At 36.8% G+C, this 21,861-nt stretch overlaps 6 protein-coding genes across 8 annotated transcripts; 4 read left to right on the forward strand and 2 right to left on the reverse strand.

The window, feature by feature from the left end:
- Positions 1 to 324: 324 nt before the first annotated feature.
- On the forward strand, positions 325 to 7,860 carry LOC114540572 (multiple C2 and transmembrane domain-containing protein 1-like). Of its 3 annotated transcripts, XM_028560693.1 has the most exons (18): positions 329 to 624; positions 749 to 796; positions 962 to 1,056; positions 1,384 to 1,477; positions 3,179 to 3,241; positions 3,489 to 3,711; positions 4,072 to 4,183; positions 4,281 to 4,407; positions 4,497 to 4,680; positions 4,791 to 5,174; positions 5,535 to 5,637; positions 5,793 to 5,969; positions 6,037 to 6,282; positions 6,545 to 6,610; positions 6,716 to 6,822; positions 6,898 to 7,007; positions 7,086 to 7,183; positions 7,311 to 7,860. In XM_028560693.1, exons 1-18 carry the CDS (start codon positions 606 to 608, stop codon positions 7,368 to 7,370), a joined length of 2,316 nt encoding a protein of 771 aa, XP_028416494.1. In that variant the 5' UTR covers positions 329 to 605; the 3' UTR covers positions 7,371 to 7,860. The 3 variants fall into 3 exon arrangements, with proteins under 3 accessions (XP_028416492.1, XP_028416493.1, XP_028416494.1); XM_028560691.1 differs by having other exon boundaries at positions 325 to 624; positions 749 to 1,056; XM_028560692.1 differs by lacking the exon at positions 3,179 to 3,241 and having other exon boundaries at positions 325 to 624; positions 749 to 1,056.
- A 392-nt stretch (positions 7,861 to 8,252) lies between these two features.
- LOC114540575 (TIMELESS-interacting protein-like) lies at positions 8,253 to 10,382 on the forward strand. Its single transcript, XM_028560697.1, is given in 8 exon segments — positions 8,253 to 8,576; positions 8,698 to 8,773; positions 8,908 to 9,030; positions 9,103 to 9,184; positions 9,315 to 9,369; positions 9,458 to 9,487; positions 9,490 to 9,587; positions 9,686 to 10,382. Coding segments are annotated over 8 exon segments (1,179 nt in total). The 5' UTR covers positions 8,253 to 8,355; the 3' UTR covers positions 10,180 to 10,382.
- A 263-nt stretch (positions 10,383 to 10,645) lies between these two features.
- Positions 10,646 to 16,218, forward strand: LOC114540559 (chloride channel protein C-like). The gene is made up of 23 exons (XM_028560678.1): positions 10,646 to 11,041; positions 11,573 to 11,694; positions 11,797 to 11,830; positions 11,976 to 12,056; positions 12,130 to 12,305; positions 12,464 to 12,556; positions 12,653 to 12,812; positions 12,990 to 13,073; positions 13,167 to 13,271; positions 13,354 to 13,443; positions 13,536 to 13,621; positions 13,736 to 13,863; positions 13,956 to 14,037; positions 14,112 to 14,201; positions 14,295 to 14,466; positions 14,588 to 14,760; positions 14,950 to 15,001; positions 15,080 to 15,204; positions 15,315 to 15,423; positions 15,498 to 15,593; positions 15,681 to 15,769; positions 15,844 to 15,873; positions 15,955 to 16,218. Exons 1-23 carry the CDS (start codon positions 10,766 to 10,768, stop codon positions 16,070 to 16,072), a joined length of 2,571 nt encoding a protein of 856 aa, XP_028416479.1. The 5' UTR covers positions 10,646 to 10,765; the 3' UTR covers positions 16,073 to 16,218.
- Positions 16,219 to 16,315: 97 nt separating this feature from the next.
- LOC114540564 (translocon-associated protein subunit beta-like) lies at positions 16,316 to 17,880 on the reverse strand. Its single transcript, XM_028560684.1, has 5 exons — positions 17,785 to 17,880; positions 17,224 to 17,489; positions 16,930 to 17,038; positions 16,736 to 16,813; positions 16,316 to 16,593 (listed from the first exon to the last, which is right to left on the reverse strand). Exons 1-5 carry the CDS (start codon positions 17,785 to 17,787, stop codon positions 16,483 to 16,485), a joined length of 567 nt encoding a protein of 188 aa, XP_028416485.1. The 5' UTR covers positions 17,788 to 17,880; the 3' UTR covers positions 16,316 to 16,482.
- Positions 17,881 to 17,959: 79 nt separating this feature from the next.
- On the forward strand, positions 17,960 to 20,255 carry LOC114540562 (nucleoside diphosphate-linked moiety X motif 17-like). Its single transcript, XM_028560682.1, has 7 exons — positions 17,960 to 18,333; positions 18,459 to 18,566; positions 18,953 to 19,136; positions 19,249 to 19,274; positions 19,361 to 19,447; positions 19,746 to 19,963; positions 20,069 to 20,255. The coding sequence occupies exons 1-7, from the start codon at positions 18,256 to 18,258 to the stop codon at positions 20,229 to 20,231; spliced, it is 864 nt and encodes a 287-aa protein (XP_028416483.1). The 5' UTR covers positions 17,960 to 18,255; the 3' UTR covers positions 20,232 to 20,255.
- Positions 20,256 to 20,469: 214 nt separating this feature from the next.
- LOC114540563 (ADP-ribosylation factor-like protein 15) lies at positions 20,470 to 21,861 on the reverse strand. Its single transcript, XM_028560683.1, has 6 exons — positions 21,660 to 21,861; positions 21,268 to 21,400; positions 21,110 to 21,169; positions 20,981 to 21,030; positions 20,727 to 20,876; positions 20,470 to 20,650 (listed from the first exon to the last, which is right to left on the reverse strand). The coding sequence occupies exons 1-6, from the start codon at positions 21,711 to 21,713 to the stop codon at positions 20,495 to 20,497; spliced, it is 603 nt and encodes a 200-aa protein (XP_028416484.1). The 5' UTR covers positions 21,714 to 21,861; the 3' UTR covers positions 20,470 to 20,494.

Here is a 21,861-nt window from a genome sequence, read left to right on the forward strand (position 1 = left end):
CGTCTTTTTCATGTTAATCAAAAACGTTACCCGTCGGGGTATGAATAATTAAACCACGCTGCATTTTTTAAGAGAAAATTGAAAAAGGCGAACATAAGGGTGTGTTCATACGACAAGTTGCATCCCTTTTGGTTTGGGTTTTCCTTAGCCGAAGTTTACCAAACAATGACTGTAAAATGTCATGTATTTATTCCCTCGCAACCGCTTTTAATTGCCGTGAAATGGCGTTATAATGACGGGTATAAATAATTGATTGCGTGATACTCCCGGTGTTTGCATCAAAGCAATTATATCCCGCTATGAAATCAAGGTATTTTAGGCTGAGAAAACTAGTCGACCGAGAGCATTTAACATAAGTAGTGATTTTTCCGTCCAGTTGTGTTGTCGTTTCTGCTAAAACCGAGATTGTTTGCAGCCTACAACATCTCCGGCAGCCACCTGTAGAAAGTTCGCTTGCGGTGCAAGAAAGACGCGACGCTTCTGCGCAGTAATCATGCGCATTGCTGTCGTAGCCTTGATTCCCAATACGAGTCAATTGGTGTAGAAGTAGACAGAAAGCAGGTATCTGTGGAACTTTGCGTAAAATCTCCTAAGAAAATCCTACAATGTCAGACGACGATAAAGGTATGCAAGTCAAGTTACTCCAGTATATATATATCGCGATGTCGATGTTTTGTATGTTGTTTCCTTTGGACTCCGTTCGTATGTTTAACCTGTATTTTGTGTGATTTGAAATCGCTTTCGCTAGGCGAGAAGAAGAAGGGGCTTTTCAACAGTCTTAAGAAGAAGAAGAAGGGTAGGAAGAGTTTTCTATCTCGTTCGTTGACACACATCAGCGAGATGAGGTCACATCGACGGTCGGTAAATTTCGACCTCAAACAGGACGAGACAACGAATGCTGACACAAACCAACCACACGACCAAACTCAAACTAACCGAAAACATTCAAACATATCTTTAGGCGGCGGCCAAGCTCCCGAGAGCCCGGGTGGGCGACCTGAAAATCTCTCGCTCGACGGCGAGAGCTCGCCTGTGGAATTCTCTCCGGGCTCGACGGTGAGTGTTTCATTCAGTAAACTTCAGATTCCTATCATCTTCGATATCGAATGTTTGCAGTTCCTTCGTGTTCTACTTTGCATAATTGTAAGCGAAAGAATTTGAGGGTTACCGTCCTAATGTTTCACTTCAGATATAACCGCTAAATGATGTTTGATTATTTTGATATTGTCGGATGGAAAACATTTTGAAATATTGTGCTTTTCTCTAGCAATTTCTCCTCGTGAATATCGTTGTTTATGTGAAAGCGGAAGTAGTCGAGACATTCGCTTCCGGTTGTTAATTTGAGACAAATTGTTCTAATGGCTGTTCTAATATCTTTTATAGGCAGCGGCGGTTGCCAGAAGTGGCAAATTTGCCTTCTTCGCTCTCTCTGTAGAGCTAAAGGAGGGCATAAACTTGGCCGCCAGAGATAAGACAGGTATTTATACTTCATTTCCTATCACTTTCCAGCCTCTTCGGTTAAAATTAGGCAAACTAAAGCAAGCGGAAGACACCCCGAGAGCGCGCTAATTTCACCTCTGTCTAGGCCACCAAAACATCAAAATACTTATATATTTTTAGATTTTATCATGTTTTTTAAGCAAATCTCACGCGCTCCAGAAGGTTCCGCAGTACTTGATATTAATATTGCAAGAAATCGCTGCGTGAATTTTGTAATAAAACTTGTTTTGATTTGAAAGAAAAATTTGTTATTTTACGCCACGAAGTTTTGATATCGAACGTGAAAACATTTGAATTATGTTCTTATCCTACTCAAAATAAATTAAATATATTGAGCATTGTTTTGATGCATCGCTATATTTCGTGTCTAAAACGAATTAACTAATTATAATTGCTGTTTGCTGGTTAATCATTAACTAAAGGGAAATATTTGAAAATAGGCCTCATTTTAAACATTGTGAGACAGTCATTTGTGTCAACAAAATATAAATGTATATCGAAGAATGTTTTGTTATCAGATATGTTTGCCAATGAAGCACATGTTAATTATTTATGATTGCCACAATTATGCTTCTTTGCATGATACCTTTTAGACATATTGCACAGTGGGCCTACATAGTTAATTGATATCCCTAATTCCTTAAAAGCAAAACACCTCAAAATATCTGAGGATGCTTGTTCGGAGGTCTTTTAAGTTTGAGCCTAGGATAAGTGAGAATTATAACTGCTAATATTGTTTTCATGAACAAATTAAGATACTTTGGCTTGGCTTTTTGCCTGGAGGGCTTTGAACAACTAATCCCAAAAAAATTCGCTCAATCACAGCTACATCAGGCTTTTATAAAATAACCTTCTCTGTCATTCCTACTTATCTCACAGTTGCTAAAAAAGTATATCTCCAAACTTCAAGTCTGAATTCAACTGAGATAATCAATAGCCACTAGAATAAATAGAGGCTGTTTGGATATTCGTTTGTGGCTTAACTTGTGGTTATCTAACCCATATCCCCCTAATATAATCTACTTCTCCGGTCATGTATATGATTATTTTTTCCCTCAGGGAAAGACCCCTTCTGTGCAAATGATAAATTGTAACCAAAAAATAATGAATGCATTACTTTAACATGTAAAGCAATGATTTAAATTCATCTAAACTGATAATTATACGCTAATACTAAATACTAAATTATATTGTGAAGTCAGCAGGTTGTCTGAAGTAATGAGGTAAGATCTAAACAGTTGATTATTGGAACATTCAAACTGGCCAATCATAATGCATTCGCAATTCACACACTAGTCTCTAATTTAATATCTTAGTAAAAATATCTTAGTAAAACATTATTGAAAATGGATAGTTTATACTAATTTAACCTTAATCAGCTTAAGATTCTGACAATTTCCCTCACTCTCTGGCTATAATACTAATTCTTAACACTAATCTTAATACTAATCTTAATCCTAATCCTAATACTAATCTTAATACTAATGACTAAAGTAACCTAACCTTGATTTGACCATCCTTTCCCATCCAGAACTAATAGATAAGCCTCAAACCTATACTAATCTATAATTAATTATTCTACAAAATTTCACTAACTTGCAATGCATTGCATTGTATTAACATTTAAAATTCAACCACTTTATTGAACCAACATACTCTCAACTTTTGCCTTGTTTAGTGGACTTTCACACTCAATTCTTTCACGATAAACCATATGTTAAACCAATCACAAGAACGCCAGGTTTGAAATAAAATAAAGTGATTAATCATAACTAAAAGTAAATCAATTTTAAACCATAAATAAATTTAAACTTATAAAGCAAAATAAATTAAATTAAAATAGCATATTTATAGCGTATTTATAAAATATCTCTAAACTAAAATTGGCATTCGTAGCGCGTCAATCATTCTACATTTCTACGTACATATTCCAAGCCAGAGTGAATATCATACACAATTTAATAGCCTTATTTTCTACGATTTTACAGGTACTAGCGATCCCTATGTTAAATTCAAGGCTGATGGAAAACAAATTTACAAAAGTCGAACCATTCCCAAAAATCTCAACCCCCAATGGAACGAGAAATTTTGCGTCCCGATCGAGGACATCAGCATGCCGCTTGTTATCAAAGTTTTTGATTTCGATCGTGTCAGCAGCGATGATCCGATGGGAACTGTCACTGTTGATTTATCAAAAATGGAAGTTAACAGGTAAGAACGGGTTTTATGTTAATCATTTCATGTCCAGAATCCACGAATATAATCCTTGATTCTAATCGTTTAGAGTTTAGTATAAGTAGTTGGGTAAGGATTAGGGCAGGTTTAGGATTTAAAGTTAGGATTATATTCGTGGATCCTGGACGTGAAATTACCACCGGTTTTATCTTCTATTGACTGAGATTAAGTGTTTTCAATCATGGCGTCTATCTGCTCCTGTTTTTCGTTTCAGGACTAGAATTGAATCAATGTTGATAGTCATTGTGTTATATCACCATCGTTCCTTCCGATGATTTAGAGGATTTTCCTGGATAAAACAGTGTTCTTCTACTGAGTTATTTTCTCTCATTTTAGACCAACAGATCTGACGTTAGATCTTCAAAGTGCCAGTGGAACAAATGAAAAGCTTGGTCAGATCACAGCAACCTTCAATTTGATGCCAAAGACGAACGAGGACAGGCAAGAGGTGAGTGAGTTTCTCGGTGTGGTTGACGCTGCTTTTCATCGCTGTTATTTGCGATATTTCATTGTGATATTCGTTAATGTCAAATCATAATTTGCAGTTGATGAGACGGGCCAGTCAACGAAGAGCAGCTCAAGCAAGAGAGAGTGGAAAAGCTCTACAAAAAGATGGAATTGTGTCGATTACGTTGGTCGAAGGACAGAAACTGATTGCTATGGATGACAATGGTAGGTTATGGTTAGTTAGGGTGAACTTGTGTTTCAAGCCAATGAGCAAGATTGTACGAAATGGATCCTACCTTTTTTCTTCCCTACAGGGACCAGCGATCCGTATTGTCGTTTCAAGCTGGGGAATGAGAAATACAAGAGCAAGCATTGCAAGGAAACGTTGAACCCGCAATGGAAGGAACATTTTGACCTGAAATTCTTCGCAGATACTGACATGATTTTAGAAGTCAGTGTGTATGACAGAGATATCAGAAAGGATGAATTCATGGGAAGGTACTGGGAACGAGATTGTTATTGTGTCTGGTTAAAAAACTGTGTTATAACCCTCAGATGTTTTCAGACTAAACAGTTTGCACTGATTCTTTTGAATGGAACCATTTCAGAGTCAACATCGATCTTACAAAATACGAACGAGAAAGATCGCACAAGATCGAGGCAGAGTTAGAAGATGGTGCTGGTATTGTGATCATGCATGTGGGTGTGACTGCGATCGATATTCCTGGGTGCGAGTCGGACCTCAACGCTTACGTCGAGGAGCCGAACAGACGAGAGGAGATTGAGAAACAGTTTGCCCTGAAGAAAACTGGGAAGAAGATCAAGGAGATCGGGTGGTTGCAGGTTAAACTTCACAGAGCAGTTGGTCTTGCCGCGGCTGATATTGGTGGAGCCAGCGATCCATTTGCTGTCATTGAGTTGAACAATGCTCGACTTATGACTCCGACAATATTCAAGACATTGAATCCACAATGGGAGAGGATATATGAATTGTGAGTGCTTCATTGTCAGTCTCGTTTGAAACATGTGAACTCTAGTACTGCTGAAACGATAGCTCGGGAGGGCTGGAAGAGGAGAGGAGGGGAGAGGAGGGTTGTGAGGGGAAGGAGGGCTGAGAGGGTGGAGACGAGGGGAGAGGAGGGATAGGAGGGGATAGGAGAGGGGTAAAGCCAGTGCATGCCTTGAAATAGCAATAGCTTAGTTAATTGTATTCAATTTTCAATGAAGTGATATGTAGACGTGTCCATCATGAGTTATTATTCCAGTTACATTAGAGTTGACTATTTGAGACCAGTGTTAACAAGTCTATGGCATTATATGCACACAATCTAATGATGTCATCGTTTCTATAGTGACGTGAAAGACATTCACGATCTCCTACAGATCAGTGTGTATGATGAGGACAAACGAGGCGCTCCGGATCTACTCGGCAAGGTTGCTATACCACTATTACAGGTAACTTGGTTTCCTTTGAACTATATATACGCTGTATTTTATACTGGATAGCTCTACCAGTTCCGAATTGCTCCCCGTCGAGATGATTGCTTCTTTATCACAACGAATTTGTTTTACGAACAATTGAAGTGAAATGGTACAATGTGTTGTTTTAGATAACCCCGAGAGAGAAGCGTATGTACCAACTCAAAGACAAGACGTTAGAAAAGAGAGCAAAAGGGCATTTAATCATGACCCTTGATGTCATTTATAACCCAATAAGAGCTGCAGTCAGAACAATCAACCCGAGAGAACCAAAAGTGTTGTATGAGGCACCGAAGTTTAAGCGACAGGTGAGTTTACTACACGATCTTATACGATCTTAAGTTCCAACTTCTATTTAAACGACTTTCTTTTTAGTTACTACAAAGAAACATCGACCGTATTGGTAAAATTGGAGCAAGTGTTGCCTCGACAGGAGCATTTGTTGGTTCACTCTTCACCTGGCAGTACAAGTTCCGAAGTGCTTTTGCATTCCTTGTCTATATTATGTTGGTGTTGAACTTCAATCTCTACCTTATCCCACTTGGTGTTCTTCTGGCTTTTCTCAAACAATATGTAATCCATGTCTTGCTCACTGAACGAAACGTGAATCCCGAGGATCAGGTAAGAATGACACAAACTTATGTGGCTTTCATTTGACAGAATTTGAGTTTGTTCTGGATATCTGAATCAATCGTTTAATCCTTATTGTAATCTTTATGATCTATATCTTGTTATCTGGATCAATCGTTTAATCCTTAATGTAATCTTCATGATCTAAACTTGTTATCTGAATCAACCGTTCAATCCTAAATGTAATCTTTATGATCCTGTATCTTCTTATTTTAATCAATCGTTTAACCCTCAATCTAATTCAAACATCCAGGAAGGACCGCCACAAGACGACGAGGAAGACGATGATGATGACGAGGAAGATACGAAGAAGAAAGGCGTAAGTTTTCATATTTCTTTAAATGATTTTCTCTCTTGTGATTTCCAACGTAGTTTTCAATGTGTTCTGTGAATTACTCAAAGGTGGAATGTTAATTTTTCTTAGGATAAAGGAAAGAGCTTTAAAGAGAAGATGGCGATGATAACGAATCTTTGTCAAACCATTCAAAATGCTTTGGATAACGTCGCGTCCATGCTTGAAAGAGCTAAAAAGTAAGAATCATATAACGTTGAAAAATCCACACATCCACAAACGATACTTACCATGCGTTTTTATCTATTTTCTAGCTTGTTTAACTGGACTGTTCCGTTCGTATCCACCATGGTGTGCGTGGCAATGACAGGCGCCACGCTAGTTCTTTATCTTGTGCCTATCAAATTTTTGTTGCTGGCATTTGGTAGGTTGATCTACAAACATATGAAGTATATGGCTCACGTTAGCATTTGCAAAATGACATGAATCTCCCTTCCTTCAGGTATTAATAAATTCACAAAGAAAATCCGAAAACCAAACGCAGTCGATAACAATGAATTGATGGATCTTCTATCAAGATTACCTTCGGATCCACAAATTGTGAGTTATTAATCTACTTTATAATATGAATTTTCCAAACGAAAGCCTTCCACTATTCAAATGATATTTTATATTCCAAATTACACGCGAAATGCCGGGGGAGTAAACCTATTTCTTTGCATTACAGAAAGAACAGAAATTACTCAAAACAGATCCGTCGTTGCGTTTGAAGCGAATCGATCCTTAACACAAAACATTTTCGTGCATTTCCCATTTCATTTTCCAGTTTATATTCCATGATAATGTCATTACGTGCTGTGGTTTCACAACCAGCTTTTGTATGAGAATATGAGAGTGAGACAGTGAATTTATATTAGCAGTATTTGTAATACAGCATTACCAATACATGCATCATTATGTCGTTTGAGATATCGTTAAAATAAGACGCTCCAAACATGACCATCGTACGTATTTTCAACTGAGACTGAGGAGTATTTATTCAAACGAAAATGAAATGAAAATTTGGTTCGTAGGCGATTAGGTAAAAGCGAATTGTATTTATTGGAATTTATTTATTCATATTATATTTAAATGTACATTATAAGGTTTTATTGTATAATTGTAAATAGTTTTAAGATAGTAATTGTTCAGTTCATCAATTTTTAGGTCATTCAATATTTTTCACATACAATTATGATAATATACACACAATAAAAGTTTGTTTGTTTGTTTTCTGACAACTGACAAATAGTTTGATTTCCAATGATGTTCAAAAAGTCATTGGTGGCGTAGAAGGCCGGTTCTTTGAGGGTACACATATTTGCGCATGCTTGCAAGATCAATTTTTCTGGTCATGTTACCCAGAAAAACTGGTCTTGCAAGACTTTAGCGAGCTTTGAAAAGTTATTCAAGAAATTACCAGTCGAGAAACGAGCGATACGAAGTACTGCAAATATAGTGAACGTGGAGCTGTAGCTATGTCAATGCGGTAATATTAAATTTTCGTGTTTTGATATTTTTATCAATGTTTTTTTGAAAAATGTATGAACTAGTTGTAGTTCAGGTATTGATATGTATATATATAGTTCAGTGTACGCAAATACGCGGTTTTGCGCGGGAAAGTCGATCATTTTGTAAACAAATCAAGCGGAGCTGAGCTCTGCTGAAACAAATAATTTCAGTGATCCAAGTATAAAGCTTTCCTGCGATTTATCCAAACAAAAGTTTAAAAAATGGAAGTTTATGGCAATGATGTGGTGTTAGGAGACGCCGAGGATCTCTTTGCAATACCGCCTCCTTTGGATGAATCACTGCTTGTTGATGATCCTGCTAATATAGCTGCTCACGATGATGCTGAAAATCAAAATATTGATGGTGATCCGACTCAAGAAAATGACGGGAAAAAGAAGAAAAAACGGGCTTTTAAACCCAGAGTCAATTTAAATGATGAACGGTATGAAAACGTTTAAGAAAAAAGTAAAACTAGTACAAATAACAGAGGTTTAACACTCCTAGTTTTGTAATTTCCAAATTTCCCAATTCCCAATTGTCTGAAGTATATAGTAAAATTACAGATTGTGTTCCAAAAATGGAATTGAAGCTTTGAAACACTTGTGCTCTGAAGAGAAGTTTAAAGGAAAAGGTCACGAGGTATTCACTGTTTACTGAATTAGCAGCAACTTCAATGCTACCAAGATCTATGCGCTGAATTGGTGCCTGTGACCAGGTACTAAATGTGTTTGAGTAGGCAAATTCTAGTGACAATATATATTCTGTCTTGACAGGTGTCGGACTTGAATAAACTTCTGTGTAGATTTGAACACTGGGCTCAATGCTTGATGCCAAGATGGCCTTTTAATAACGTTGTTCAGAAATGTGAATTACTTGGTAGCAAATCCAAAGTCAAGGTGCAGTTGAAAAATATGTTTTTGGGTCATTGTTTATTGCACAATAGCTTCACTTAGAAAGTATTCATTTAGAATGAGCTTAAACGAATAAGACAAAGCGAGGAGGAGGTCATTCGTGGAGAACCTGATGAGGAAGGCAATGAAGAGACAGAAGGTATGTATCCATAAATTTCTTTATATATAACTGAGCTTTCTACTCTGCATGGTCAACACCATTCATTGAACATTCACTAGTTCCACTGAATCGTAAATTGTTTGTCTTTGATTTGTAAAATGTCTTTCAGGACAAGCTGAAACAGTAAATGAAGAGCGCCGACTGAAGCTACGACTCAACATGATGTAAGTACATGATCTTGATCTCTGTGACCTTTTTTCAAGTTTTTGTTTTTTGTACATCAGGACTAAGCATTTAGCTCTTGTTTTTCAGACTGTTCAAGATGAGGCGCCCCCTGCTGAACTGACTGAAGAACAACGTGAAAAAATAAGACAAAACAGGCTACTTGCTTTTGAAAGACGTGAAGCTAAAAGGAGACGATTAGAGGAAGAAAGTCAAAGAGGTTAGTGAGTAGATCTTAATGCATTAGGAATAGATAAAAATAATGCATATAAGTATAACAGCAACAAAGTTATATTTCAATGTAATTTTGGTTTTTAGAGTCTCAAATAGAAGGCCTTACAGAAGCTGAAGAGGCAATGCTTCAAGAGGATTTCTCTGAGGAGCTAAATTCAGTTGAACCTGTACCAAGTTTGTCTACACATGAAAGTGCAGAGGAAGATCAAATCTTAGAGGATGAATTACTTGATGAGATAAGAGACAGTGAAGATACCACAACAAATATCAATAAAAATTGTGCTGAAAATGATGTCAATGATGAAGCCAGTGTTGTGCAAGATGTTGATGACAATTCTGAAAGTCACATTGCTCTTGAAAGGAAGGAATTTTGCTCACAATCAAACACTGAAAAAGAACTTAATAATGATGAGATGTCAGATGGGGATGATGAAATTATTAATAGAAGCATGTTTGACCTAAACCCTGATTTAAACTCAGACACAAATAATGAACCAACTATAAATTCAGGAGATAAAGAAGTTCTATTTAATGATTCACAACCAAATAGAATCGTAAACGAACCTGGTGGCAGCTAGGATGTCGCTATTTCTCAGTGCAACAATCAAATTTCTGTAAATTCACATACAATTAGGCCACAGTATTACTGGAGGAACAGCAGCAACAAATTCATGGAAATACTAATGTGGTTCAAATGTGGAAAAATGGATGATTACCCACATGTTAATTAATCTAAAGCTATTTTTATTGTTGATATAAGATAAATATTGTTAATCTATTAAATGTGTTGTGATAAATATTAAACCAGCAACATCTCCCTGTCCTGATTATTAATAATTTGATCTTATTAGATTTATAGATTAAACCATTCAAATTTAAACGAAAAAAACTGAATTAGAACACCAGCAACCAATGAAACGCTACAGTAACCATGGGCACTGGTATACCAGATTACCAGTGAACTCTGTCTGGCTGGTATACAGGAGAAAGATTACCAGTGGAATCTCCTTTGATCACCAGCATCATTTGCCGCCACCTTTGAAGTTTTACCGCTAGCCTACACAGGAAGAATTACTGCAATCTGATTGGTTGACAATGTGCAATTCTCGTAATATCAAAAGTGGACCAGTAACGACTGGGCTTCCTGTATCAAAATAATCCAATATGGCTTCTGAAGAAGAGGGTGACATGAGTGCCAATGCAACTACGGATACAAGCGATGAAAACAGCGAAAATATTTCAAGGCGACGTGGATTCGGGGTACGCTCTGGTTATGCAGACGAGGACTCGCGACCTCCGGTTGCCCAGACGAGCTTCTTTCAAAAAGGACGTGAATTTGAAAGCGCGTATGACAACCACAAGTTTACAGAAAAGGAGAAACAACAGTTGGCAACGTACGACAGTCTTGATTATTTCCCGCCCCACAGCGTCGTTTACAAGGTAATAATAGCAAGAAATATCTTGTAAGATTCGATGTTGCCTCTTTATGTTTTATGACTGAAAGTAACGATCGATCTTTGTTTTCGGAACATTTGATCTCATTTCCGGTTCACGTAAATGTATCAATTTGCGCGTAATTGTAACATATTTAGTAAACCATTTGTACAGCTGGTAATGATGGGTACTGTACATATACCACCAAATGTGCAGTGAAACCTAGATTCTGAGCCTGTACTTGACTTGAGCATGTAAGGGAGGTGTCTATATTGGAGAGGTCAGAGCTGGTGCTTTGCACGATGGGGGTTTTCTGTCGGATCCAATTCACTTCTGATGGATGTTTAGGTCTGTTGACTTGCAATGTATATGGGCAGCAAATCAGCTGAAGCAAATGCAGTACTGCTTTATCAATAAAAGACTTCATTCCATACATGAGAAGTGAATTGGATCTGGCAAAATTTGAATATGTGCATGCCTTTACAGATGTGCCCTAGAAATATTAGCGTAATTATTATTTTTATTCACCCAACTAAGAACTGGATAAAACGTCAACCAGCTCGCCTTGATTGGGACAGATGGGTAATGATGGGTCTTATTGGATTCACTGTGGGCTTTGTTGGCTTTCTACTCCATCAACTGATTGACCTTATCATGGAGTAAGTTATTTTCACCAGCAAGTGTTATTTATGTTATACTGATAGTTTGGCAAATTGGTTCATCATCAATTATAACAAATAATAATTATCTATCTTTGACAGTTTTAAATGGGAAATGGCCAATGAAATGATAAAGGTAACCTTTAAACACACTTAGTAATCTTGAGTAATAATGGTGATTGATAAGGGGACCTGGTCCCTTACTAAAGAGATGCTATATTGGGTATCTGGTGTCCATTTGTTTTATCAGAGGGAGACTCAAAGATTATTTATTCATTCAGGAAAAGGAATATGGCCTAGCATGGTTTTGGGTGGTAGGATACAGTGTTATCTTTGCTGTTCTTGGATCGTCTATGGTAGTGGTAAGTATTGTATGGTATTTTGGTTGTCTAATCCAGTGGAAACACATTGAAAACTAATGCAAATCCTTTACAGTTCTTTCGTCCAGCGGCAGCTGGTTCTGGCATCCCAGAACTAATTGGATTTCTGAATGGCACTATCATTCGTCGCATTTTCAATGTGAAGACAATGGTAGTGAAATTCTTCTCCTGCGTTTGTGCTGTGGCATCTGGCTTACCTGTTGGTCCAGAGGGTCCTATGATTCATTTAGGGTAATGTATTTGTAAGCATTATTCATTTACTCCAAACATGTCTTCAAATAAATGACTACAACACCTTGATTATAACTGCTAACTCATCAGAGAATAGTCAAGGAAGCAAAACTCATATCAGATTCACAACTTAATTTCTACAATTTTCTTTCCTTCAGTGGATTGATTGGTGCTGGTCTAAGCCAATTTCGTTCCTCGACGCTCAAACTGAATCTTCCATATTTTCAAAGATTCAGAAATCCTGAAGACAGGCAAGTTTGTGAAAAGCTATGTGTACAGTAGATTCCTTGACAATTATACCGTTTCTGTGTACATAAATCAAGGATATGTAACAATTTCTCGCACAGACGCAACTTTATTTCGGCGGGAGCTGGTGCAGGTGTTGCGAGTGCTTTTGGTGCTCCTGTTGGTGGCCTGCTGTTTGCCATGGAGGAAGTATCATCATTTTGGAACATGAAATTATCATGGCAGATTTTCTTTTGCACCATGGTCGCCACCTTTACCACTGTAAGCACCAGTGTATTCAAAATTTGATTCCTCTATCCCCAGTCGTTGTTTAACTCGATTGTAGGGATACCTTCTGCATTTCCTTAGTCTTAGAATGCAAATTGATGGACCTTTTGCATGTATATGTAAATGTTTACCTTTACCCAACCAAAACAGCGTTTTTCATTCCTTCCATAGGATCTCTTTAACTCAGCTTTCAAAGGTTTTAAATACGAAGATGATTTCGGTTTATTTAAAGCAGAGCGATACATTCTCTTTCAGGTATCTGACTATTGGTTTACTACTTGCATTGAGCACGATAATACTCTTTTTAAGAGCTTTCATCTCACTAGTTTTATGTTCAATTTATTTCAGATTGATCACGGAGTCGCCCTACATATTCTCGTGTTTATTCCAGTTGCCGTACTAGGATTTTTGGGTGGGATTTTAGGAGCGGTTTTTACTTTTATCAATTTAAAGGTATAACCAGGTTGCTATGCCTTGCATTCATATTTATAGCACAAACAACTGGTTACTTAATCGTCAGTTTTCTTCGTTTAAGATTAACAGGTTCAGGAGATATCATCTTGCAAGAATAAAACGTAAATGGCTGAATAACTGTGTCCGAGTGTTTGAAGTGTTTTTGCTCATGGTAATGCTCTATCGTTGTCGATGTTCAAATGATATCGAAGTGACCCGTTGAAACTTGAAAAAGCAATTTCAAAACAATGTATTATATTTTAGGTAATCGTTGGAACAGTTGCTGTTTTCCTGCCAGCTCCTTTCCCGTGTTCTAAATTTGAGTGTTCTTTTGAGGGATCAAAATTTGAGTAAGTCATTGTAAAACACAACTAAACTTATCTCGATTTTGCAAGTTTATTGCCTGACCAGTGGTATAAAGTACCGCTATAACCTAATGTTATATATTTTGAATGTTTCTCAAGTGATGAGTGTTTGGTTGAGCATCGCAGTCCGTTGCATACAGAGAGAACTGTGAATAATTACACTTGTGAGGAAGGAGTAACGGTCATGATGAACGGAACGAAATACACAAACGGTTCATTCAACCAAGGTACGCTTTCATTCGCTCTGCATAGCTGCGTCTTGGTATAGTTAAACTAGATGAGAAAATCTATAACTAAATGATTGCTCTGTTTTGTATAGTTGCAACGCTGCTGTTTGCGAGTGGGGAGGAAGCAATCCATCATCTCTTCTCAAGAGATACTCATCGAGAATTCACATACGGGTCAGTGAGACGCCGCCAACGACTGTTATGAAAATGCGAAGCAAAAAACCCTGACAAGTGCTTCTTTCATTTAGTCCATTATTGACCGTATTAGTGGTGTATTTTATCTTGGCGTGTTGGGCGGCAGGAACGTCGATTTCCAGCGGCCTTGTTGTGCCAATGCTGTAAGTATTAATTATAGAAATCTTATCGCGTTTCGCTTCCACAGTTTGCAAGGTCCGCGAGCCAGCCAACATCATGATCGGAGTGTTTGATAGTTTTATAGGTGGGACTTATGGAAGAGTTATTGGCAAGTTGATGGTTGATTTGTTTGGTGTTCACACAGAGGGCCAATGGGCTTGGATGGACCCTGGAGCCTTTGCCTTGATTGGAGCGGCCTCGTTTTTTGGTGGGGTGTCCAGATTGACCATGTCTTTGACCGTCATAATGGTGAGAGAAATATACTCAGATGTAGTCGTGAAATTTACCCAGATATATTTGTTTGTTTTACTCTCTTTATCGCAGACGATTCAATAGAAAGTTTAACGTGTTTAAAACTTGACTGTTTTAGATTGAAATTACGAATGATATTCAATTCTTACTCCCAATCATGGTAGCAATAATGGTCTCAAAGTGGGTCGGAGATTTCGTGACTCATCCGTTGTATCACGCGCTTCTTGAATTCAAGTGTATTCCTTTCTTGGACTCTGAACCTGTTGTGTTTACCCATGGTGGAAAAAAGAAGTAAGAAGGCTCTCATTTGCTCTCTTCTCATTTGCTGAACACATTGAGACAATAGTGAATAGACTTTCTCATTTGTTGCAACTATAGCTTGATTGATTACTCTGGCAAACTTCGCTGAAGTTGGAGCATTGAACATCGCTTTTAGTTAATGGGTTTTTCCATATTTGCTCTACTTATCTCTTTATTTAGTGTTAATTTAGAGTTGTATCAAGCAAAAGATGTTATGTCTTCACCAGCAGAGGTGAGTCAAAAGTACACTGCTTTGTTTTAGGCAATTTTATATAAAAAATTTGTTTCAATGAGAAAATTTGTCTTGTAGGTGTTACATTTGTCAGTGAGTGTTCAACAGTTGGCCCGTGTGTTGCTAGAGACACCTCATGGAGGATTTCCTATTGTGAAGAAACTACGCCATGGTGATGAAGTGTTTATTGGACTTGTTACAAGGTAAAGATTGTTAGGAAATAACTTTATTTAATAATTCTATCTACTGGGGCTTGGTTTGAGCAGTATTTTTCCCACTCAAGGCCCATTGAATTGAGAGTTCTTTTATCTAGGTTGGATATTAGTATTCTGTTGTCGCACAAGAAATTCAGCAGCAGTGGTCCTCACAGCAGCCCTGATGGAGCACAGAATTATGAAATAACTGATGTGGATTATGAAAAGGTTTGTATGAAAATGAAAAGAGATATGAACTAGTGTGTTTTGAAAGTGCACTAATCTTTCTTCGACATTTGTAGCTTTCCGTTACCTACCTTCCCAATGCAGATGATTTAAACAACAAGTTACACAAATATGTTGATCAGGAACTATATGCTAATATTTTTGTTGACCTGGTAAGAGATTAAAATATGTCTTTTCTATATCAGTCTCAAATCTCTTCCACAATTGTCTGATATAGCAGTGATCCACTTTTTTTATAGTCACCTTATGTCAACGACTCAGCTCTAAGTGTCCAGTCAAATTTTTCCCTGCACAGAACCTACATTATATACCGAACCTTGGGATTAAGGTAAATGATAAAACTTATTTATTTCTGGTTTTCTTAAAATTGAATTTGACTGCAATTTCGATGTTTTTTTCAAGGCATTTGACTGTAGTTGATAGATGCAATAGGTGAGTACAATGAAAGTATGTACAGCACTTCAACTGGTATTCAAATGTCGGGAATTAATGAGCATTTAATGGAAATTTTAGGGTAGTTGGAATGATTACCAGGAAGGACCTGATGGGCTTCAATCTTGAGGAGAAAATTGGTCAAATCATTGAAAAGCAACAGGAACATACACACATTGAGATGTCTGGACCTGTATGAGACTGATGCATGATATCTTGTGATTCCAGAAGCCATAAATATCTGAGCTGATGCAATCTTAAGTTCAGGTATTTTACCAACATATATGATATATATTTTCAGTTATTTTTTTATCATATTCTTTAAATTATTCCCTATGTTTGTGGGCATGCAAGTTCAAGTATGTGAATAATTGCAATCAGTCAAAAAACATACTAAAAATCATATAATTTATTGATAATTCACACAATGAAATAGACACAATTTTGAAATAAAAGTATGAAGTTTATTTTTAAAAGTGGTTATCCAAAAGTATTCGTAACATAATGCTATAAGTTAGCACCACAAAGAGGCAATAATTTTTTATAATCTGAACAACCATTGAACAATAGCACCCAATGTTAAAAAACTTGCAGTTCAATTAGTATTCATCACAACTTTTTTGACTTTGATCCATCATATTTTGAATGAGTTGAGTACCAAATGGCATATGGGAGGAATATTGTTGGGACAGTCATCAAACCAAATATACCCCAATCAAGCTAGAAAGAGCAATAAACATTGTAAGTTTTGGTGATTTTACCTTGCATTATAGTGTACTTGATATGTTGTTTTTATTTACTATTAAGAGCAACAATTTCAATGGAATAAATGTTGTCCTCTTTCTATAAGTACAATACTTACAACATGTGGAGCATGTCTCCTGTTAAATGTCTTTGAGTCCATAACAAAGGCTTCACCAAAAGCAGTGGAATACACAACCTTTGAAACAAGAATTGTTTTAAAATATTTTGTGCAGTTATGACCTAGGTGGTATATATTGCTAGTGATATTGGATATCTTCATAGAAAATTATAAAGCAAGGAGATGTATCTTACCTGCTGGTCTGCATCCTCTTTGGGTTGGTAGGTCACCATTGCAGACGTTATATTAAATACACCAGATCGTAATGGTTTTAAAATTAAGTTATGAGAGACATTAGCTCCTCTGAGACTTATTAAGGAAATTGATTAATGCAGCAAATGACATTTATTGGTCTTGTGTTAGTCAAGAATTGGAATATCTAAAGGTAATTAGCAATTTTTGGTAAAGTCAACCACTGTATGAAGTACCTTTGTCAGGATGACATGAAGGTAGCTGAACTGAAATGCACCATCATACAAAAAGGATACGGTGCAATACTTTGCCACCTCACTGACAATTGACCATTCACAATTTCAAAATCATCCGAACTAAATGTCTCTTCTACTAATGATACCGAAGTCGCTGGACTTGAGCCAACATTATAAATTGCATAGCTAACGGTTAGATCTCGTCCTTCCACGACAAACTCGTTAAGAACTCGTTTAGAGACTAACAGATGGGCAGAATCAGAACTATCTGCTGCACAGCAACCATAAAGAGAAATAAACACCAGGGCCAAGCTTGATAAAATCCACTGCAAAGAAAATAGTTGATTTTCAGTTGAAATCTCAAGACTTAATCTCAGGATTTTTATCACTGATTTACTCAAACATTGTAATTCTAATCCTGAATCCTAATACAGTAGTGATAGGTTAATCAACTATCTCGTGCCAGTATGAGCAATTGCCACTTTTGATCGTTCTAATTGGTGAAATTGTAACAAAATGTATATTAGCCCTACTGCCTCGAAATCATTGATAAAATGACACATCTGAAAGCTTCAGAACACAAGTGAATGGTAAAGGAAGTTTAAACTATGAGGTTCGTACCATTTCTATAACAATTTATCTTTGTCCTCGTGTATTTCTCTTGTTGTGACTCATCAATAGACAAAAAGAACGAGAATTAGAGTATTTCGATTTATGGGCACCAGGGTCCGCGCGGTGCCAAAGAAACCTGCAATGCTCCCCCCTGGAACTGTATATCATTTCTTTTATACTCGGGGGAGAAGCGAAGCTCAGAGGTGCCTGAGGTGGAAAAGCATGTTAATAAGCCCCATATTTTCTGTATTTTTTACTTTCATATATGTCGTTTTGGAAATATTTAAAGTAATAACAACATATTAATCGATTCTTAGGAAAATGTTTACGGTTCCGATCTTTCCCCGAAGTTGATGACAGTTCCACGAGCTCATCCTGAAATATTGAATTTTACGTAGTGCTGGTCTCTGAATGATTACAGAGTTCACTGGAGTGGTTCATTCATGGCTGTAAAATATTAAATTCCAATGATGCGTAGTAATGTCCAAAGCATTGAGATATGCCGTTTCCCTCCTCTCAAATGATCAAAAAGCCTTCATTTCAGCAAAATTTGAGCAGGTATGAAACTTGAGACTGATCAGTGAGACTGATCTATATTTACATCGCTATATTTTCAACTGGACTAAACTATTCAATAATAATGAATGATTTATATACAGTATATAGTATTATATATTTTGTAGTGCTGTTTGTCAGTACTTGGTTGCCAAGACAATCAAATCAATGTTGCATTTCAACTGAATGGTAAAGAATTAAGAATTGAGCCAAACCGTCATGGTGCTAGGTTGGAGGTATGGTTGGTTTTTGACACTTCTTGCTAATTTCATAACCCCTGTTGCACCTTCAGGCTGAAAACTCCCATCCTTTCTTGCATCATTCAGACATATCACCCTCCTACAATAAGAGGTGACTTAGGGGCTGTTTACATGAGCCCGGTTACCCGAGATTCAACGAAGCGTGAGAAGACTTTAAGGTATTGAAATAAGTCTTTATGACACCAAACAAGCACATGCTATTGTTATATGGATTATACGACTGCCAGGATCATGTCATCTGCTCATTTCAATACCTCAAAATCATCTCACGCTTCGTTGAATCTCGGGTAACCGGGCTCATGTAAACAGCCCCTTAGTACTTCATCTTTTCTGAACAGCTCTTATCCTTTTTCATTCCTCAGCACCCAGAGAGCTGTCCCTGTCGATTCTTGACAGCATCAGACATATTGAGTATCAACGAGCACTCCGGAAGATCAGGAGTCAGAGTTGGTGTATCATTTGTCATCCAATCAGCTGATGGCTGTGTATTACTCACGAAAAGGCCAAAAACAATGCGAAGTTTCCCAAATATTTGGGTGACACCAGGTATTATTGTAGTAATCCTTGTTTAACATAACAGGTTGAATTATGATTATGCACTGTCTAGTATGGTACGTGAGAAGATTTTTTCATTAATTCATTTATTCAAATATTTTAGGTGGTCATATAGAAAATGGTGAAACAGTGAGTGATATTTTCGTCATTTCCAATTACATTGAGGGAATTATGTATTGTGAGATCCTCAACAACATTATATGTCTTTTGTGTAGCTAATACAGGCAGGCATTCGTGAAATTCATGAAGAGACTGGGGTGTTGACAATTGAAAGTAACATAACAATGTTAGGATTATGGGAGGTAAGTATTATTAACATATGTTTCTAAAATAACTACTTGTAGGCCAAGGTTTGGGAGGTAATATCCAGTGGTAAATTGATTGAAATTAAAATGTCTAAAAGTACTGTCTTCACATTTCCCAGAATATTGGTTAGTTATTGCTTTAAATAACTATAAAAGCCAGAATCTGTCTTCGTAAAAATCAAAAACATGCAAAATTTAGGCAATTTTTATATGCCGAAACTTGTGATTATTGTAAGCATATTTGTTGTAAGGTTAGAGGGATTTCTATGCTAAATATGAATTCTTTTTCTTTCAGTCGGTCTATCCACCCGTTCTAGGAATGGGTCTACCAACGGCCCACCATATTGTGGTGTACATGTTGGCACGGCTACCCCAAGATCACCAAGAGATTGAACTCAAGTTGCAAGAGAGCGAAGTGAGTGCTGCAGCCTGGTTGGATGGAGATACTGTAGCAGAGATTGTTCAAAGTGATGAGTACGGCAAAACTAGAAATGCTGTTCAGAAATATTTTAAGTATGTCTGCTTGCATTCTAAACCACATTGTTTAATGCAGACTAGATTGGTTATTGTTACAATATCTGTTCTCAACAGTTGTGATTATGATTCTTTTTTCTTTAGAGCAAAGTTGATAGAGAATGGACAACAAGTTGACAAGAATTTCCCACTGTCCATACTCATGGCTTGCATGCCGACATCAGAAGATTGGACACAAGAAAGACTCTCAAGTGGAAGTAAATTTGCATTACGACAATGGCTGGAGCATTGCGATACACCAGAGTAAGAAAGACACTATATATTGCTTTGTTCTCTTCCAAAATCACTACAGTATTTATTGTATAGGTCTTAATTACCATAAGCAGTGATGTATAATGGTGGTCCTCAGGCAGTTTTATGTCTGAACAAGACTACAATTGCAAAATGATTTCACCTACTACTAAATGAGTATATAGTATGTTGTACGTTCTTAAATAACATGATGTCATCATATAACAGACACTCTTTAATAAAGCATATCTAATATGTTTTTAAATAAGAAAGATGCCATCATATCCTATTTTCCTCTATAGGTTTGTCTATGATTAGCTTGTCAATAAGTTTTGAGAATCCCTCCTGTACACTATTTTTATCTTGAGATGAGCATGCGTGAATTACCCAGTCGTAATCTTGAGCAACTTCATTGAGCTTTAGAATTTCCACAACCTAGAATCATACATGAAATACCTAGCTGTAATTATAGTTAGCATGTTCATGCAATTTAGTTATCAGAATATCACACCTCGTCCTTGTCTTTAGCATTGCTTAAGTCCTGTTTGTTGGCTAAGATTAATAATGGTAGGCCACTAAGCGTTGTGTTGCACAGAACTTTAGACAAACATTGCGCTGCCTCATTTAAGTGACCATTGTCTGAACTGTCCACAATGAATATCTTTAATAGTGAAAAAATAAAAAAAGGATATAAGTTAAGTTAAATAAAAGGATTCATAATTCAATCAATTAAGGCCATGTTATAAATGGGATATTATTTCATACAATTCCCTGTGATCCACCATAATAATGAGCCCAGTACTGTTCCACATCACCTGAAAAATAATAATTCAATTTCACAGTTACATTTATATATGAAGATTTACTACATTCTTACTAACAAACACTACATACCTCCAAGCTCCTTGACATTAACAATGGCTTCAGGAAATTGTAGTGCCTTTATTGAGAACCCTAGAAATGATTAATATATTGTAGACCATAACTTGTACACTGACGTAATTGAAATCAATAGTACATTTATTATTACACAGCATTGTGATTGTACAAACCTTTAGTTGGTTCAGGATGATCATGTATTTCTTCATTGGCTAATAATGCCAGTAATGTTGATTTGCCTGCATTATTGAGTCCTAATGCCACAACTGTATATTCAGGTCTGGTAGCAGGGGGTTTGTGACAGCACTGTACAATTTAAATGCCGACGTACAATATATTAGAAAGACATCCAATAAAAATCGGTGTAACTTGCTAAGCAAGTTATCACAAACAAGATTTGGATAATCAATATTTCAATATCATGCACACTAGGGCTGTGCATATTCAAGCAAAACTAAGGTGTTTTGAAAATAAAGTGGAAACAATTTTAACCAACTTTCTCTTTCTGAAATCTTAAAAGTAGGTAATTGTCAAAAGACCAATATTTTTTAACAGGTAAAACTACCTTATAGCAGCCAATTCTGCAAAGAGCACAACAAAGTCTACACCAATCACACATTAAAACATCAAATACTAGACAGTGTAATCACGATCGTCGATATATCGATTAATCGATCTGATGTATTAATGAGCCGGTATTGAGAAGATGTATGGATAATTTTGATGATCCTTGTTGATAGTAACGGACATCTATAATCTATTGATTA

The sequence above is a fragment of the Dendronephthya gigantea genome, unplaced genomic scaffold (assembly GCF_004324835.1).
Source record: "Dendronephthya gigantea isolate DGI-Jeju-01 unplaced genomic scaffold, DenGig_1.0 000241F, whole genome shotgun sequence".
In the NCBI taxonomy this organism is placed as follows: domain Eukaryota; kingdom Metazoa; phylum Cnidaria; class Anthozoa; order Malacalcyonacea; family Nephtheidae; genus Dendronephthya; species Dendronephthya gigantea.